General features: G+C 31.7%; 1 protein-coding gene across 1 annotated transcript; it reads left to right on the forward strand.

The window, feature by feature from the left end:
* Nucleotides 1-15448: 15448 nt before the first annotated feature.
* On the forward strand, nt 15449-17128 carry LOC143055240 (uncharacterized). The gene has a single exon (XM_076228373.1). The coding sequence runs from the start codon at nt 15449-15451 to the stop codon at nt 17126-17128; it is 1680 nt and encodes a 559-aa protein (XP_076084488.1).
* The last annotated feature ends 4383 nt before the right edge of the window (nt 17129-21511 follow it).

Below are 21511 nucleotides of genomic sequence, written 5' to 3' on the forward strand. Positions count from 1 at the left end.
TGGTATTGTATATATTTTACATGTGTATGTGTGTCATGTTTATATGCTTTAATTGATAAAAACATAATAAAATATTTATAAAATCTATGATCCTGAAATGATTTGATTTATATGCACAGAATGACAAAGCAACAACTCTATACTCAGAAAATTATACCAGATAACACAGGTCCTTAGGGAAAAGGTAATTTCCTGAATAAATCAAAAATATACTATGTGAAAAAAACTATCTATCAAGCTTCTATTTTTCAAAAATATTTTTGGTAATTCCATTCAAGATTTTTCATTAATGCAAACATAAGAAATGATAAATACTGTCTTATGCATCAAGTAAATGGATTGAATCTTACAATCTCAATAATTTGAATTCTTTCAAAAGAATTCGATATTTGCTTCAGCTATAAACATTTCATACATATGCATAGAACAATAGATGCATGACTACCTTAAATTTTGTGGTCATTAAAAAAGATAAACTCGTAACTCAAACAATCACAGACAAATGGTTTCTTAAATTAATGCAATGCATTTATAGATTAAAGAGAAACTTGAATCTACAATCAGTAAGGTGATTATTGTTAAAACATAAGATTCTACGAAAATATTTATAGCACATGTAAAAGAGGGACGAAAGATACTAGAGGGATAGTCAAACTCATAAATCGAAAATAAAGTGACAACGCCATGGCTAAAAATGAAAAGGACAAACAGACAAACAATAACACACATGACACAACATAGAAAACTAAAGAATAAACAACACGAACCACACAAACAACTAGGGATTATCTCAGGTGCTCCGGAAGGGTAAGCAGATCCTGATCCACATGTGGCCCACGTCGTGTTGCTTATATAATAACAAATGCGGTAAATAGTTTAATTTGGTAGTTCACATTCATGAAAGGGAAGGGGATTGTAGTTAAGACGTAACGAACATATCTGATATCATTTGTGAAACGGTTATTCCATAACTGTCAACCAACTCGTGATGACGTCCATAAAATTAAGCCTGAAAATATGTTGTAAGAATTTTACTAATTTTTTTTAAGAGACTTTCGTTTCCAAAAAGATACGAGAGTCTGTCTTTTTCTAAATATTTTGTAAGCCTGATTTTAACTAGCTATTTCATGAGACTGTCTGAATTTTTCTATATTCTACAAGACCCTGAATTCATTTTACTATTTAATGAGCCTAATTTTTTAAATATTTGGTGAGCCTGACATTTTCGAAATAATTTGTAACTCCTTACAAGGTCATATTTTTTTCCTGATCCTAAAATGTTGCTGCCTCTTTTCTCCTTATCATTTAATCTGAAATGTTGTACTAATCAGTTTTCATACATATTTCTCATGCATTTTGAATTTTTATCGATCACATTCTAACATTTTCTACATACGGTAATACCTATTCACAATTTTGACAGTTGTTTTCCATTCGTTTGATATGTTTGATGTTTTGGTTTTGCCATGTGATAAAGGACCTTTAGATTTTCCTAGGTTTTTTGTTTTTATGTTTTTTACTTTTTATTCTATGCCTATTAACCAATCTATCAGGGACCATATTTCCTGGACGGGAATACAATCATCAACATCATGCTTGACAACCATTTTGTAAACAGAAACATCTTATTGATTTTTTAAAAGCAGTGGTTGAACGTTTCATATTTGATATTCATTCTTTGGAATTAATTTACAGTATATACTATTCCACTTTTCGCTTAGAGAATATTAATCCAAATTCACTAAAAAGCTTTTCAAGAGAAAATCAATATAAATATTAACTTCGGACATTACCGCAATGGTGTATTTTTTAAAAGCCCTAAAGGCTAGCTATAGTTTATTTGTCCGTCATTTTTACCCTAAAGGTAGATGTCACAAGACTTATTTGAGTAAGTTACATTTTATTCAAATGAGATCAATGTTCCCTTGATATCTCAACTTTCATTTCAATTTTTTTGTGTATCCCATACACAATTACTGTCATGTAATAATTTCTCACTTTTCTGGTTTATCCTACACACAGTAACACATGAAATGTTCATTGGTACTTGTATTTGAAGGTCATTCATTCTAAAACGAAATGTATGTGGACGCCTTGCCTATAAAACGAAAATGCAAATTTCGTTTCAAAATTTTGAATAAACAGAGTTTTAGCTGCTAGCTTTAGCTTAAAAATTAAAGAGTGTTTTGGTCAGGATTTCTTAGATATTGTTTTGAACACAATCTTGGAACATAGATATTGATATAGGTCAAAATTTAATTTAACCTTCATTCCATGTAGGGATCTACACAAATTATTTGAAGAAAATAGATTCCAGAACCAAATAATGATAAAATACGATGGCTTACAAATGTCAGCAGTCATTGAAACTAATGGAGGGAGATAAAGGCAAATAGAAATCATCTGATTCACATGTTTGCGAAAATCGAACAAATAAAGGAACAGTCATACTTGTCTTACGATGTATATACAATCTATATCATCGTTCCACTAAAGGCCCAACAAAAGGGTAAGAAGGAAAAAAAGACTATTGTCAAATGTTGTTAACTTCCAGCATTATGAAATCCTCAAAGTCCTATTATTTATGGTATTTAAGAGAATTAGTTAGTCTACTTGCACACAAGAGGACTCAGTTAAATGTCAATCTTGCTGATATAGAGCAGTTCTGTGATTCACTGTGTTTTGGTAAAAATTACAACCTTCAATATTTTTGTCATTGTATATCTAGAGAGTAATATGTCCTGCTAACTATCAGTATTTATCTTCAAAAATATGTTTTTTGATCCAGATATTGATAGAGTTGGTTAATATTCAATGAGAAAACCGCTTGTCATACACACTTTCGAAATATGAAAAAGCAGGGCGTTACAGACTTTGTTTTTAGAAAAAAAACCTACAATACAAATTATACTTTCTAATTCAAAATAATTATCTGCCCTTGATTTCAAAATATTTGTTACAAAAGATTAGATACAACCAACGACGTGAAATTAATTGATAGTTTAATCATTAAGTTATACATGTTATAACTTTTATAGGTTTCTGTTGTCAAATAGTTGTACATGACAGAAATGAAAGACAGACCTTAATCCCACCTCAAAACCAAGACTTCATATTTACTTTTGGTTTCACTTTAGTCATCAGGGTTCTGGATACGCTCTACATAGTTTTGGTCATCAATGACTATTATTTTAAACCTTATAACTTGCAATATGCAGATATACAAGGTGATCAACACAGAACCTGGCCATCTCTCATTAGTTAACAATGATCAATTTTAAACATTCAAAATCAGAGTTTCGTAATAAATAATTATTGTTAAAACTGTATTTTTATGCTTACTAATAGATATTATATTTTCGAATTATGACTTTGTTGTCCTTTGATATCGATCGCTTTCTTCCACACTTGAAATACTATTTATATATTTACAATAGATAGTATTGTCTAATAGCGCGACTCTGTGTATTTAAAAGAACGTGAATGTAGGGCTTCAGACTTTTATTGAAGTTAAATAGCTGCAATGGTTATCTAAATTTTATATATTATAAATAGTATGGGAAATGACACAGATATTGGACATTTTACTTCCTTTTACGCCATTTTGTAATCAAACCATACGAGCTCAGTTACTACATGTACTAGGGTAAGCATTACTTGCAAATAGTATTACTTTTGACATGTTGGACTGTTTGTGTAAATCTATTTGTAACTACGACTGTTAAGATAGCATTTTCATATGATTTTTATTAGGAAATGTGTCATATTACATAGTCAATGTCAACATTCACCCTTGAACAAAAGGGATAATACATTTATGATACAATTCAACCTACTGAGTTCTTTTTAAAATGATATCAATATTTTACAAAATAAATTTAACTGCTGGTAGACGTTTCGTACCCGAGAGTATCAGCATCCCAGCAGTCAGTCCTGTTTGTGTTGACATTAGTTATCATTGACACATTCCTTTTCTGTACATGTTCTTTATGTTTTATTGTCGGAAAATCCAACTTTTAGGTGTCAAATATCTAGTATATATACATGATATAGTCTGCTGCTGCAACATGAATAAATTGGTTGCATATGTAACTACACAAATGATCACTTATTAATACAATATCTATAAAACTCCTTAAATAGTTTACTGTCATTTAATGATTTTTTAAATAAAATTATCTCAAAAGTATGGTCTAAAGGTAAAAACAGTTAAACGCTAAACAAAAATCATGGTGCAGGACAGCACTCATGAAAAATTGATCTTATCAGCAATATAATCAAATCATCTTATTTAAAAAAAAAATATCAGATTTTCGAATTGTGTTTTTTTTTTTTGTTATTCTATTTTCATTGTACCCTTAGAAGGAGATTTTGAATATTATTACACTCAATTAACTCAGCCATATTTTAAATATGTATGTCGCAAGTCAGAAGCCTGTAATAATTTCAGCTGTTCTCTTCTGTTCCCTTTTCTATTTTGTTGTATTTTTCATAAATTGTTTTTGTATTATAACTACACCTTATACACGTTATATATAAGGTGCTATATTTTTATTGGATCGTAGCCAATGTATATTTCGCATATTCTTTTTATTTCCAAGGAATTTGTATGTTTTCACCCCTTTCGGTGAATATGTATCAAATTCCTCTCTTTGCCTTATATTTGCTATATCATCATGTTCTGAATAGGAACCATCAGACTCAAAGGTAACAACCACTCCGTCATCATCGCTAAGATTTTCACTTAAGGAACTTTCTATTTGGGCAAAATACAATTCGTCGACTTGTATGTCTGTTATTTCCGATGGAATACTTGAGCAAAACGATACAAAACAAGCTTGAATCATGACGCATGTACGATGACATTTCACTTCCACTTTCGATTTCGGAAAGGGAAGTAATTATTTTGGATAAGGATAAAATACGGAATCAGGTTAAAAATGTATATTGCGGACTTTAATTTAAATATACTAGAGCACACCCGCGAAATCGAGGGCATAAACAGCTTGTAAACTGTTGTAGGATGAATTTTTGTAAAAGATATTATGACTGGAGAATTTCATATAAGGTATCAAAAGCCCTCTCCCTTTTTTCCAAAGTCCGTTATGTGTTTTCTTTCTGTCAAATTCAATTATTTTTCGTGTGTCTGGCCTTATATCACAATTATTCTTCCCCTTTGCTACAATGCATTTTTTGGTAAAAGTCAAATTTAATGAAAAATTTGCACCGCTTCAAACATGAAATAAATGAAACTGCTTATAGACCATCATTATTGTAATAAAATGTGCTTCTAGGACAATCCATCAGTGCTTTTCCTTTTGAGAGCCCGATTAATATTGTTACGGCCAGAAATCGCCTTTAAATTGTAGCCAACAAAAGACACAAATCAATAGTAAAATTTAACAATATTTAATATACAAAAGTTTACAAAAGGTATTACACAAATATTACTGTTAACTTAACTGTCAAAATATGAGTCCAATCTGTTATCTTTATCTGTATCCGGAAATCTTTCGGAATCCAATTTGAATATTACGTTCACTACTAATGTCACAATCCAGTATGATGTTGTTTGTAGAATAAAAGTGTCAATCCAAATGCTGTGAATACTAATGTCTATCAATGTCTATGTCCAAGTTTAATTATGAGAGTTTAACTTTAGTGTCTGTATATATAGTGTTTTCATGGAAAATTCTAGAACACTCTATAATGGAACATTGTGGAAAATCCTGGAAAGTTACAACGGAAGTTTCTGGAATAACGTAGAAGTTTAAATTACGCATCTTTTATAAGGATCATTCTAGAAAATTCCAATCATTCTGTGATTGTTCCAGTGATTCCTAAACTGCACAATTATAAGATTATTTGGTAAACAACTATCAGGCCATACAACACAAATTAGGCCAACATAAATAAACATAATAATTACAATATCATAACACCTCCCCCCTTAACAGAAGTTTTAGTGTAACAAAACCTTATCATGAATAATATGAACAAAAATACATAATATATACAAAGTGATTTAATAAGCTCTAGATAAAGCATCAGCTATTACATTATCTTTACCCTTAATATGTTTTACAATTACATCATATTCCTGTAACAATAAACTACACCTAGTCAACCTCTGATTCTTGTTTCTCATTTTATGCATGAAGGTGAGAGGATTATGATCAGTATAAACAAGAATAGGATATACAGTGGGATTCAAATATACATCAAAATGTTGAAGTGCTGACAACATTGCAAAACACTCTTTTTCAATAGTTGAATAATTTTTCTGATGTTTATCTAATTTCTTAGAAAAATATGATATAGGTTTCTCAACATTATCATCTGTCTCTTGGTATAAAACAGCTCCAATTCCTACATCGCTTGCATCAACGGCAAGTTTAAATTGTTTTTCAAAGTCTGGAGTAATCAGAACTGGACTATTAATTAAAAGTGATTTGCTATTTTCAAAAGCGTTTTGACAATTTTCACTCCAGATAAATTTAGAATCTTTTCGTAAAAGATGAGTCAGTGGTTGAACCACAGTAGTAAAATTTGAACAAAATTTTCTGTAAAATCCAATCATGCCTAAATATCTCATAAGTTGTTTTCTATTTGTAGGAGGAGGAAATTTGGAAATAGTTTCCACTTTAGCCATAATAGGTTTCACTTGACCTTGGCCAACTGTATGCCCCAAATAATCAACAGTGGCCTGACAAAGTTCACTTTTACCAAGATTAACAGTCAAATTTGATTGTGACAATCTATCAAAAGTATCATACAAATGTGTTAATGCTGTTCCCAGCTATCACTACATACAATTAGATCATCAATATAAGCATAACAACAGTTTAAATCTTTTATAACATTATTGATCATTCTTTGAAATGTAGCTGGTGCACTTTTCATGCCAAACGGCATTACAGTATATTGAAATAAGCCATCTGGTGTAACAAAAGCTGATATTTCACGAGCTCTCTGTGTCAATGGAACTTGCCAATAACCTTTCAACAAATCAAATTTGCTCACAAATTTTGCTTGACCAATGTTATCAATACAATCGTCTATCCTTGGAATTGGATAGGAATCAGATTTTGAGATTGAATTTACTTTTCTGAAATCAGTCACGAAACGAAAGGTTTTATCTGGTTTTGGCACAAGGAGACAAGGAGAGCTCCATTCACTGTTACTCGGCTCAATAATATCATTGTCAAGCATATATTTAATTTCTTTTCTCATAACTTCAAGTTTGAGTGGATTGAGCCGGTAAGGATGTTGCTTAATTGGAGAAGCATCTCCTACATCAACATCATGACAAACAGCAGTAGTTTTGTTTGGCACATCTGGAAAAAGATTTTTAAAAGAAAATACCAAAGTTTTTATTTCTTCTCTACGATCAAAAGACAGATGTGCAAGTTTTGAGTCTAAATTTGACAAAATTTCTGAATTTTTCAATCTAACTGTCTCTTCGATAGTTTTAGAACTAAAAGGTGGTTGAATTACATCTGGTTTGTCATGATTGTTCTCAAATTTAACCATGCCTAAAGTGGCAACTGGTTTACTCTCACATTCATTAGTACGCTCAGTGCTTTGGTTTTTGTAATTTCCACTTGAAGTATTAACATTTTGACCCTTGAAACTTCTTTTATGTGAAAGGGTATAATTATCTGAAATTACAGCTGCATCATGTATTGTCCCAACAGTTTTGTCGTCTAAATGTGTTTTTAAGTCAAAATGAACACATTGTTTGAACTCTTCTAATAACATCAATTGTCTTAGGTTATCAAAATTGTTATCTGTTTTCTTTGAAGTGAGCCATTTATCAAATAGATCTTCTTTTTCCCGAGCAAATTCCACATAGGTTTGCGAATCAAACTTTTTATAAGATCTAAATTTCTGTCTATATGCTTCTGGTACTAGCTCATAAGCTTTCAAAACTTCCTGTTTTACCATATCATAATCAGAACTTTTTTCTGATGGAAGTGCGGAATAAATGTCAGCGGCATTACCCTCAAAAACACTTTGCAGCATCGTAGTCCAATATGGTTTCGGCCATTTCAAATTATTTGCAATTTTTTCAAACTGTGGAAAATATTTATCGACTGTTTTTTCACAAAATCTGGGAACCAAACGTATATTTTTTGCTGCATCAAAATAATCTGATTTTGACTGGACTTTAGTGTTGCTTTCTTCTTTGACCATTTCAATTTTCAGTTTTTCCATCTATAGCCTTTCTCTCATTTCAAGTTCTTTTAATTTTAATTCATCTTCTTTTATTTTCTCCCTCTCCTTCATTTCCAGTTCTTTTAATTTAAATTCATCTTCTTTTTCTTTTCTCTCTATTTCCAACCTTTCCTTCATTTCCAGTTCTGCTTGTTTTAATTTAAATTCATCTTCTTTTCTTTTCTCCATCTCCTTCATTTCCAATTCTTTTAGTTTGAGTTCATGTTCTAATTCAAGCTGTTTTAATTTAAAGGCGTCAATATTTTCGACCTTAAGTTCAAGAGCCTCTTCACCTAAAATTTCTGCGTCAACTAATTTGTCTATAACCAAATTTTTGATAATTTGTTTTCTCATAGATACTTTAAAATCTAATTTCAGATGTTTAGCAAGCAACACTAATTCCTCTTTCTTTAAATTATCAAAACTCTCCAGGTCTGGCGTTTTCAAATATTTACCAGCATCAAATGCCATTTTGTAGAATTTTGTTGGCTAGTTATAATAAAAATACTAAACAAATTTTGAATAAAATATTTTTAAGATCTCCCGGACGAGCCCCCAATTTCTGTTACGGCCAGAAATCGCCTTTAAATTGTAGCCAACAAAAGACACAAATCAATAGTAAAATTAACAATATTTAATATACAAAAGTTTACAAAAGGTATTACACAAATATTACTGTTAACTTAACTGTCAAAATATGAGTCCAATCTGTTATCTTTATCTGTATCCGGAAATCTTTCGGAATCCAATTTGAATATTACGTTCACTACTAATGTCACAATCCAGTATGATGTTGTTTGTAGAATAAAAGTGTCAATCCAAATGCTGTGAATACTAATGTCTATCAATGTATATGTCCAAGTTTAATTATGAGAGTTTAACTTTAGTGTCTGTATATATAGTGTTTTCATGGAAAATTCTAGAACACTCTATAATGGAACATTGTGGAAAATCCTGGAAAGTTACAACGGAAGTTTCTGGAATAACGTAGAAGTTTAAATTACGCATCTTTTATAAGGATCATTCTAGAAAATTCCAATCATTCTGTGATTGTTCCAGTGATTCCTAAACTGCACAATTATAAGATTATTTGGTAAACAACTATCAGGCCATACAACACAAATTAGGCCAACATAAATAAACATAATAATTACAATATCATAACAATATGCCAATGGTAGGATTTGAATCTCGTATAAATGACTAAGGCTCATTTGAGGGGTGGTCTGAGGGGCCCTGATCCCGAAATCCCGGGCTTAAAAACATGAAATCCCGAGTTGCGTATTTTAACGAAATTCATATCCCGACATCCCCAAATTAAAAAAAAATATTCCCGCATCCCGTAAAGATTAATCCCGTGCTTAAAAAGACCCAATCACGACGTCCCGAATAAGTCTTGTCTCCCTTTAATCTCTACCCTACTTTCATTTTGACCAAATCACTACTTTCACGTTCAAAAATAAATGTTTATGCCCCGTTTATGGGAATTATGTTTTCTAGTCTGTTCGTTCGTTCGTTCGTCCGTCCGTCTGTCCCGCTTTAGATGAAAGTATTTGTCGAGGTAGTTTCTGATGAAGTTGAAGTCCAACCAAATCGAAACTTAGTAAATATGTTCCCTTTGATATGATCTTTCTAATTTAAATGCCAAATTAGAGATTTTACCCAATTTCACGGTCCACTAAACATAGTAAATGATAGTGCCGATGTGGCATCCGTATACTATGGACACATTCTTGTTTCCACATGTTTTACTTATTTCAATATATATGCAACTTGTATGACCCCTTATATAGTAAATATTTCAGAAAAAGGTAGACAGAATACAGAGTCTCTGTATATTATAGTAGTATAATCGTAGTTTACAGGTGGATAAACGCGAAAACATATTTGTCTCCAAGGATGTATAATAGTTGTGGTTCTTGCGATCTAAAAACCAAGATATGGAGAACGTTCTGATTGGCTTATTTATTTTTCATTTTTGTAATGTAACATACGATTGGTTGTTCTTGTGCATGTTTAAAACCGGAAGTCTTATCTATGACTAAAATTCAGTCTAATAACGAAAACAATATCTGGAAACCTATTTTGTCGTTTTTCTCCCAAAATAACTTAATTTGAATAACCATAAGAATGGATGTCAAATGCGACTATCCATGTTACCTAAAGATCATAGAGACATGATGACTAATTTATTGTGGAAGGAAGAGAAGCGACACACAAAATGAGGTCATCTCGTTTAATAGTATGGATAATAACAATTAGCGCACACGTGGTAGGCATCTATCACGATATAATTAGTAGAGTTACATAGTTTTTAGTCAATAATAAATAAATTTGCAAATGCTTAAAGACGTTAACTTTGCAACGTCATAGCCAAAATTACGTTTTACCGCATCTCGGCCCATTTTGTCAGACGTCGTCACATATATCATGGTATGGATGGGTATTTTCGCTAATACCCCTCTATAACCGAATATATCTGTTCAATGTATTAGTTTGTTTTCTTATTTGATTGATTTCATTTTATTTATGTCGAAACCTGTAAGTGGGGACTTTAATGTATAGGTTTTGTATTCATGGTTAAATCATCTTAAGATACATCAAATTGCTTATTTCTTCGTCATGTGAACTATGAAGGATAGTTGCAATACAACCACAAGTCTTTTTTTTAATTTTGCTTTCCTACATAATCTTATTATTCGATTACTCTCCTTTTATTCTTACATCTTATCATTTTGAAGAAGTATCATGCACTTCTTTGACAATCATGGTAATTTATACTATTAACTATCACTATCATTGTTAACTGCCAAAATAACTTGATAAGTACAAAATTGAACCAAGCGTAGACAGTTTGTTAGATTCTGTTAAACGAAATTGCAGTTTAACTGTTGCAAAAAGTTCTTATGCGGTGAAAATCAATCTATTTATTATAAGAGTGAATAACACCCATAAAGTCCAAGTGAGATTAATTATACAAGTTAAATAAAATGATTTAATGCAACATTTTGACAAGAATAACCATTTATTCTTAAATCATGATAGTTCATTAACTCCATACGAGTTTTTTTCTTGTTTAAGAAATTACCTCTTACAATGTCTGACAAAAACTATCATTTAGAGTATTATGTTTTTCCTTTTATATTTATACTGCCAAAACTTTACAAAAACACTACTCTGTAAAAGTTGATTACAAATGTTTCCAATTAATGTAAGATTAAAGCTTCATTAGACATATGATATGTAAGAAGACCTCTCAATATTTTTTATGATTACATGGTATTCTTCATAATCATGCATTATTATGCAATTTGTGAATTCTCAGACACACACTGTTTCTGGGTCATTGATGACACTATTCTAAGCAGGTAGCCCAAATACATAACGTAATGAGCTATCACTATATTCCAAGATTAAATTCTGAGAGTCCAAAGATCTTATGTATGTAAGCAAATACCTTTTCCAGCTATCACACTTTTAAGACAACCAACAGAGTATTTAAGACAATTTCTATTGTGATGATGAAAACAGGTCGATGAATATACAAATGTAACTTGATTGACTCACTGACAATTTAATTACATTTTTGTTGGGTATCATTGCAGTCTAATTATAGAATGTAATGACAATGGCGGATAAAGGGGAAAAGTGGCGTATACCCAATCGATTAGATAACATACCATTTTATGCATAAAATCGTCGTAAAATATTTTGACTCTCTACGGTTGGTGACTTTCAACAGTTTTAGGGATTTGTTCTCCCTTTCCCTTTTCAAAATCCTAGATCATCATTGAACTTCATGACGATATACATGTACTTACACATATATTTTCAATCAATCACAAATTTCTTTAGTTTATAATCAAAGTTTTTTTTCAGTAATGATTGCATCTGACAGTAAAAATTTACAGCCTATGACAGAAACGATGACACAATCGGTAAAGTCAATACGTATGAATCTGTTCACTATACAATCTGATAAATAAAATATGAAAGAAAATATTCGTTAATAAAAGTAATGGTGTGTTGAGCCGTTATCATGTCTTGCTTGAATAAGACGTGAAAACGGGGAATGGACACGTATGGAGGGGTTTAAAATCATATTTTTTCCAGCTAGATATAAAAAAGGACTGGGCACGAGTAGTCGTAATGGGTGTTTTTTCAGAATATTTCTATTCCTTATATTTATTGGTAGAACTTTCATTAAGGATTTGTAATAAAGAAGACATTTGATAGGAGAGGTTGTTAAACTGAATATATATATATCAGTAATATGACATTAGGATATCAATTGTGAACGTTAATGATAACAATCTTAAGTTTGACAAAAACTTTGCTAAAGGTTAACATATGGTTGGCCTATGGATCAATTTGCTGTTAAGATGTATTTTGCTCCAGTACTCATCAAAAGCAATCTTTTTAATTTAGCAGACCGTTAAAATGTATTTCAAAACCAAATTTACTAAAAACTGGTAAAATATACTCTTCAAGATATCAACAATGTAACTCTCACTGGATTCTAAAGTTTAAAGACTCACAACTCCATTAAAAAAGTCAAATTAAAACATATCTTCTTCATATGCTATTTTCCCTTATTAAAAACAAAAATACTTCAAATCATTTCTTTTTAACTTAATTACAAATAATACGATAAAACGCACTTTTGTCTATTTTGAATTAAGATTCACGGGCAGATGTCAAATATGCTAAATGGTACAATTAAAAAAAGTATAAGACCAATTATACAATCATTACACAATCATTCCCAAATACAGAAGATTATTCATGTGTGACGTAAAATTCCGTGCTCAGTATATTTGATACAATTAGAGAATCCGAGCAAGGCGAAACGAAAGATAAAGAGGGGGAATTAAAAATGGATATAGTCATTGAAGCATGTATCTTATCCCGTGAGTGTGAAATGATAAAAAGAGATGTTCTATCGACAAGCTTTTCAACAAACTACACATTTTGATCTTATTTACTATTCGGATCAGTGTCCCAGTTATTGGACATTCTACTTCCTCGTTATACGTACGGTCTTTTTTTATGCCCAAACCAACAATTAAGGTAAGAATTTCAAATCAATTTCAATAGCGTTCGGTGAAAATAACTGAAATTTCTTTACGGTCGATAAGAATACACTTCATTCCAAATGAATTGTCCTACAAGGGGAAATGTCAATCTAACTATACACATTCCAAACTAAAAGACAAATTCAAAGAGCTGGTATTACTTTGATTCATAAAAAAGAATGGCCAACGAAAATACAAGTATCTTGTCTTAGTGAGGGATAAATCCTACTTTGTAAAGGATCCCTCTGATTCAAACAAAAAAACTGATATTATCAAGATGGTTGATTTCTTGGTTGACAGCATATTTGTTACGTTCGGAGGACGCGTTTTTCAACAGACTGTCGGTATTCCAATGGAAACAAAGTATGCCCTATTCTTGCCGACTTGTTTCTTTATTATTATGAGGCTGACTTCATGCAGGAACTTCTTAGGAAGAAAGATAAGACGTTACCAAAATCCTTTAACTCCTCTTTCCGCTATATAGATGATGTTCTTTTACTAAATAATTCAAAATTTGGTGACTATGTGGAACGCATCTATCCCATCGAACTAGAGATAAAGGATACTACAGATACAGTTAAGTCGGCCTCATATCTTGACTTACATCTAGAAATTGACAATGAGGGTCGGTTGAAATCATAACTTTACGACAAAAGAGATGATTTCAGCTTTCAAATTGTGGACTTTCCATTTCTAAGTAGCAACATTTCAGCAGCACCTGCATACGGGGTATATATCTCCCAATTGATACGATATTCCCGTGCTTGCATATCCTATCATGTTTTTCTTGATAGAGGGTTGCTGCTCACAAGGAAGCTATTAAACCAAGAGTTCCAAATGGTGAAGTTGAAATCATCCCTTCGTAAATTTTACGGACGCCATCACGAGTTGGTTGACTGTTATGGAATAACCGTTTCACAAATGATATCGAATAGGTTCCTTACGTCGTAACTACAATCCCCTTCCCTTTCATGAATGTAACCTACCGAATTAGACTATTTACCGGATTTGTTATCACATAAGCAACACTACGGGTGCCACATGTGGGGCAGGATCTGCTTACCCTTCCGGAGCACCTGAGATCAACCCTAGTTTTTGGTGGGGTTCGTGTTGTTTCTTCTTTAGTTTTCTATGTTGTGTCATGTGTACTATTGTTTGTCTGTTTGTCTTTTTCATTTTTAGCCATGGCGTTGTCAGTTTGTTTTAGATTAATGAGGTTGACTGTCCCTTTAGTATAGTTCGTCCTTCTTTTATAACAGAAGTGCATTTGTTAATTTTTCTGTTCAAATAGAAAGTGGATACCCATTTCCCATTTTTCCAGAAGATTTGTTAAAAACTAGAATATGACTTTGACCAAAAGGCAGGTTTATAATTACAGGAGTTAATGGGTGATATATAAGATTTGTCCTTGATTAAATTTGTAACTATAACAAAAAAAAGTGGCGTGCTGAGAACAATTCATAATTTGACAAATTAAAAATAAGGAAATATAACTTAAAACAAAGAATAACGAAGAAATGGATGAGAGGCACCCCCTCTCCAGAATACTGTGCAGGTATTTAGAACAGTTTTAACTACAAAACATATAAGAAAATGCCTGTACCCAGTCAGAAAAATGACGTTAGATGTTTGATGTGTTTTAGTTTTTAATCTTGCAATTTGAGTAGGAATTTTCAATTTTGAATATACCTCAGAGTTCGGTATTTTTTTGTTTTACTTTTAACTACAAATGACTTTTACAAAAAAAAATAATCTGAGTTAAAATACTTACGGATCAGACTATTTGCTAAAATGTTTTAATATGGAATATAATGAATAAAAAGATTATTTTTATCAAGCAAAGGAAATTTTGCAATTAACTGTTTCGCTTTTACATTGAGTTTTGTCATCTATAGGTATACAGTTTGGAAATTTTGAGCCATCACAATTTTTTTTTGTTCTAGCGCCTAGTTAATACAACACTGTTATCGTTGAGCTGTTCTGGTTGTGAATAATATTTGCTGTATAAACAAGATATGTATGAAGAATGTCTTGTTTTCAATTACTTTTATATTTAATCTAGCATGTCTTGTGATTTTCTGACTACATATCAAGTGTTATGTGACTGATTTCACAAATGTCAGTATTAATTATATTTTCAGAACTGATTATATAAAATGGCATCACCAAGTAAGGACTTCTGTTCTCTTTGTAAAGAGGATGACGTCACAAGTGATGCAGTTATATGGTGTACAGAATGCGAGGTCTTCCTGTGTGTAGAATGTGAGAAGCATCATAAAAGGTCGAGATCATCTAAAGACCATAACACAATATCAGCTGAGAATTATCATGAATTGCCTTCATTTATAAAAGCGACGAGCAATTTGTGTAAAGTCCATAACAGAAAGTTCGAACTATACTGTTCTTTCCACGCTTGCGCCTGCTGCGTACATTGTACCACAGATAAACATCAATCATGTCAGACCATGAAACCATTACCAGACATTCTTAAACAAGTCAAATCATCAGCTGCGGTTCCTCTTCTTGATAAAGATTTGAAGGATTTGAAAGAAAATTTTGATGAGATTGGGGAATACTTGAGAAACAGAATAAGCACAAATACAAAGCAGAAAACCGAGGCAATTCAGAATATACATGCCATGCGTAAATCCATCGATGATTACCTAAACAAACTACAACATCAACTTCTTAAAGATCTAGAAACTGAACATTTAAAATTAAAATCTAAAATTGAGAGACTCTTGCACGAAGTAGATAAACGAGCAAAACAGATTAGGAAATTGCAAAACGAATTTTCAAATATGACAAAATATGCAACTGAACTTCAAACATACGTTGGTCTAACAGAAATCGAAAAAATCACATCAAAAGAGGCGAACTACATGGAAGATTTAAAGCGTGGTCCTGATTTAAACGAACGTAACTTGCATGTGACAACTTCACCTGATTTTGATTCCATTCTACTTGATGTCAAATCATTTGGAGAAATTACAGTTGACACACGTCCTTGTAATATTCTAGCAAATGCGGGAAGGAAAGATCAAGCTCAGCATTTAGTTCCTATTTCAACGATAGATCAAATAAAACCATCGTTTTCAAAGACTCTCAAAGTGCCAAAAGGAATGTGTTTTGTCGATAGTTGCATACTACCTGATTGCAATTTTTTAACTCTTGATGGTGTTCACAGGGGTTTGTTGATGTTTAGAAATGACGGGACATTTATCCGATCTATTGTGTCATTTGAACAGGTACCTGACAGTGTTTGTTTTGTTAAAGATGGCACAGTAGCTGTTTCCTTTTATGCTGCATGTGAAGTGGCCCTTGTTGATATAGGCAGAAGTCAGGTTGACAGATATTTCAAGACTCCTAAAGAGTGTTGTTCTGGAGTCGCAAGTGATGGTCAAGTTCTGGTCATATCAATGCCTTCTGTCCAAAATGTCGTTGTCATGAACCTTCTAGACGAATCAAAACAAACCTTGAATGGAATTCAAGTACATTGCATTTCATTGGTCAAGAAAAATATCTACGGCACTAGCTTTTTGAAAAGCACAGTTACCTGCTACAAATTGAGTGGGGAAATACTTTGGACATTTAAACACCAGGACATTAAGGCACCACTCGGAATTGCATTAGATAAAAACGAGTTTATTTATGTTGCTTGCAGGAAAAGTAATAACATAGTCGTTGTTGCACCTGATGGCAAATCATGCAGGGCAGTATTAAATCAGGATAATGGAATTATGAATCCTCGATCAATAGCTATTGATATTAAATCTGGAATAATGTTAGTTACAAGTCAAACCAATGGTGTGGATTCGTTACTTTTTAAACTCTGAATCCCTAGAATTAATTTCATTCCATATATGGAGCAACAGTAACATTACGTCAGCATATTTTGTTCATTATCCTATAGTGTACATTGAATCAATAAAATTGAGAATGGAAATGGGGAATGTGCCAAAGAGACAACAACCCGACCATAGAAAAAACAACAGCAGAAGGTCACCAACAGGTCTTCAATGTAGCGAGAAATTCCCGCACCCGGAGGCGTCCTGCAGCTGGCCCCTAAACAAATATATACTAGTTCAGTGATAATGAACGCCATAATAATTTCCAAATTGTACACAAGAAACCAAAATTAAAATAATACAAGATTAACAAAGGCCAGAGGCTCCTGACTTGGGACAGGCGCAAAAATGCTGCGGGGTTAAACATGTTTGTGAGATCTCAACCCTCCCCCTATACCTCTAGCCAATGTAGAAAAGTAAACGCATAACAATACGCACATTAAAATTCAGTTCAATAATACCTATATTGTAAATTGTACCAGTACCTAAAGTGCATATTCTGTCATTGGCTATTGCGTATATTGAGTCAATACCTAGAGTGTATACTGTACCATTACCTATAGAGTATATTCTGTCAATGCCTATAGTGTATATTGTGTCATTACCTATAATGAATGTTACTCATTACCCTATAGTTTATATTGTGTCATTACCTAAGTGTATTGTCTTCATTTGCCTAAAGTGCATATTTGCCATTGCCTATAGAGTATATTGTACCATTACCTATAGAGTATATTCTGCCATTGCCTATTGTGTATATTCTGCCATTGCCTATTGTGTATATTGAGTCATTACCGTTAGTTAATATTACTAATTACAATATAGTTTATGTTGAACCTTTACCTAGAGTGTATATTGTACCTCTACCTAGAGTGTATATTGTACCTTTACCTAGAGTGTATATTGTACCATTACCTAGAGAGTGTATTGTACCATTACCTATAGAGTATATTCTGTCATTGCCTATAGTTTATATTGTTTCATTGCCTGAATCGTTTATTCATTGCCTATATATAGTTTATGTTATAGATGATGTATAGTTTAAGATTGTTCATGTCGTTGAACACACATGGGGTGTCAGGATTGATAAAAACAAGACTGGCCGTTAAGAATTCCTATCTTTCTTCGGGCAATCCTGACAATCCGAGTTGTTCTACGACAAGAAAAACCTTAAAATATGCATTATCTGATTGATATACCGTCAAATAAACATAATTTTCAACAAAGATTTGCAGAATTAGCATCCAATTTCACCGACCTACTTGTAATGACATTTTTATTACGGAAAATTGCGATTTTTTTGGTTAAACCTATCAATATGAACTTTAAAAAAAAATTCTCTAATTATCAAACGAATTAAATGATGAGGTTAATAATACTTTTTATTTTTAACAATGAAAATTAGGATCTTATTTTATGCCTTGGAGCATATTTCATTGAAACATGGTATTGTCTTAGAGATTTTTCATAAGAATGACCTATCGTTCTGAAAGAAAATATCTCCATATAGGTATATAAATTGTTGCATTGCCTTCCTTTTCTATTGTTCCATTGTCTACAGGTTATCGTTCTATCGTTAACGTTGCCATATCTTATTTTATTTCATTGCCTATAGTTTTTATTGTTCCATTGCTTATGGTTTATATAATTTCGTTACCTATAGATTATATTGTTCCATTACCTAAAGTGAATATTGTTCCATTACCAATAGCGAATATTGTGCCATAGCCTATGGTGTATAGTGTTCCATTGCCTATAGTTTATATTTGACACAAAACCTTTAGATTATTGTCTAATCATCTAAAGTATATCACTGATTATTTAACAAAAATGTGAGAGGGATTTTCATTGACTCATGATTACATTAGTTTGGACAACACAGAGTTTAATTGTAGGAGAAAGAGTGACTTTGGCAACAACCATAGACACAGTGGGTTTCCTTTGTGAGGATATTGTAAAACATCAGTAGTTTATGTTGATCCAATGCGTAAACTTATATTGTTTCGTTCCCTATATTTTATATTATTCCATAGCGCATAGTTTTTGTTGTTCATTTGACAATAGTCTATGTTGAATCATTGCCTATAGTTTATTGTTATATTGACTATCGATTATAATATTCTATGGCGTATTGTTTCACTACCTTTATTTTATATTGTTCCATTGCGTATAGTTTATACTGTATCGTTGCCTATAATCTATATTGTTTCATTGCCTATAGCATATCTTGTTCCATAGCGTATAGTGTATTTTTTCCATTGCCTATAGTTGATATTGTTCCATTGCCTATAGTTTATATTTTTCCATTACCAATAATGTAAATTGTTACATTGCCTATAGTTTATGCTGTTCCATTACATATAGTGTATATTGTCACATTGCCTAAAGTTTATATTGTTCCATTGTCTATATTTTATATTGTTCCATTACCTATAGTTTATATTGTTCCATTACCAATAGTGTATAGTGTAACATTGCCTATAATCTATATTATTCCATTGCCTATAGTGTATATTGTTCCATTACCTATAGTTTATATTTTTCCATTACCAATAGTGTATATTGTTACATTGCCTATAGTTTATATTGTTCCATTGCTTATAGTGTATATTGTTACATTGCCTATAGTTTATGTTGTTCCATTGCCTATAGTGTATATTGTCACATTGCCTATAGTTTATATTGTTCCGTTGCCTATAGTTTATATTGTTCCATTACCTATAGTTTATATTGTTTCATTACCAATAGTGTATATTGTTACATTGCCTATATTTTATATTGTTCCATTACCTATAATTTATATTGTAACATTACCTATAGATTATATTGTTCAATTGCATATTGTTTCGTTGTATATATTTCATATTATAGTTTATGTTGACTCATTGGCTATATAATGCATATAATGTATATTGTTCATTGTCTATTTTTCATATTGTTCCATTGCCTAAGTGTATGTTGTTTCATTACCTATTTATATTTGATTAATTTTTCAACTTTGCCATATAAGGGGAGATAACTCAGATATAAGGGGAAGATTACTCAGATAAAAAGACTTTCATAATAAAGTTTTATAAATTTTCCTATTCTACTATGTAGTTAATTTATGATATTTAGTTAGCATACAAATATAACCGTTTACATTTTTACACGTGCAATACCATAAACAAGTAACAGATTTTACATGAAACACATTCCATACAATGTACAGGCAATGTATTTTTTTTTCAATTTCATAAAGAATCTGTTATTATTTTACTGTTGTTATTATCATTGGTTTTTTTATTATAAGGCTTTTCCATTTTTCTGTGGGAAAACCTATTGATTTTGTTCTGATAATTTGTTTTTTCTTCTTCCGCAATATTTTTGTCTTGCGGTGTATATTGATGACGTAAGATGTCATTTAGATTTTGCATATGAATTCGAACAGTTATTGCGCTTTTGAAACTGACCCTGTTAAATCGAACAATTTTTATTGTAAATGTTATCTCCCAAAACACTGTATTTTCTTGTGTGAGCATCTCCTTCGCAACTGAAAAGGATTATAACAAAAATATTTACGCAATTTGATCGTTATATCCTCAGGATCTTAAGGATAGTTTTTATCAAAGCAGTCCGGAGACTACACATGAGATTTTTTCTCAATTGTAACTGGTAACCCATAAGGGATAGATATTTTAAAGTGAGGTCCTTGCTCCACCAAAAAGTAAGTGGGGACATATCAAACAATATATGTTTAATTCTAGATGCTTAAAATGGAATCTCTAATAGCATGCAAGTAAAAATATTTTTGAAATTAGAGAATATGATACTGTAGCTGTAAAGAAATAAATAAAAATAATTGAATTTTACAAGGTATGAACATTTTGTAGAACTCTGTAATTTAGATGCATGCTTATGACCATTTTGTTATTTTTATTCTGAGTATTTACCAATGATTTATTTCAGAAAATATATATTAAACATATTTATTTATAGTGTCTTTGGAAAACTAGTTTTAAAAACTAAGATTAATCCATTTCCACTTTGCTGGTGCGATTGCTGAATTTAGGCGGCATTTGCCCGCTTTTTTAAGAAATCTACAATGGTGTCTTATGTACAGACAAGAGATATTGATCCCTTTAAACACGAGTCCCTTTCAGATGGATTATCATCCTTTCTCTAGACCATACTCGCAAATGGTGTCAAGGGAGAGCCGGAAATTCAGTTACTCGCATTCTCAAATTAATACAATGCATTTCTAGGGTAAAGGGAAACTTGAATGTACAATCAGTAAGGTGATTAATGTTCAAACATCAGATTCTACACAAAGATTAATATCACATGTAACTATTCTAAAAGACCTAAATTGTGCCATCATGTTTATGAAGC

This window comes from Mytilus galloprovincialis, chromosome 12 (assembly GCF_965363235.1).
Source record: "Mytilus galloprovincialis chromosome 12, xbMytGall1.hap1.1, whole genome shotgun sequence".
Taxonomy (NCBI): Eukaryota; Metazoa; Mollusca; class Bivalvia; order Mytilida; family Mytilidae; genus Mytilus; species Mytilus galloprovincialis.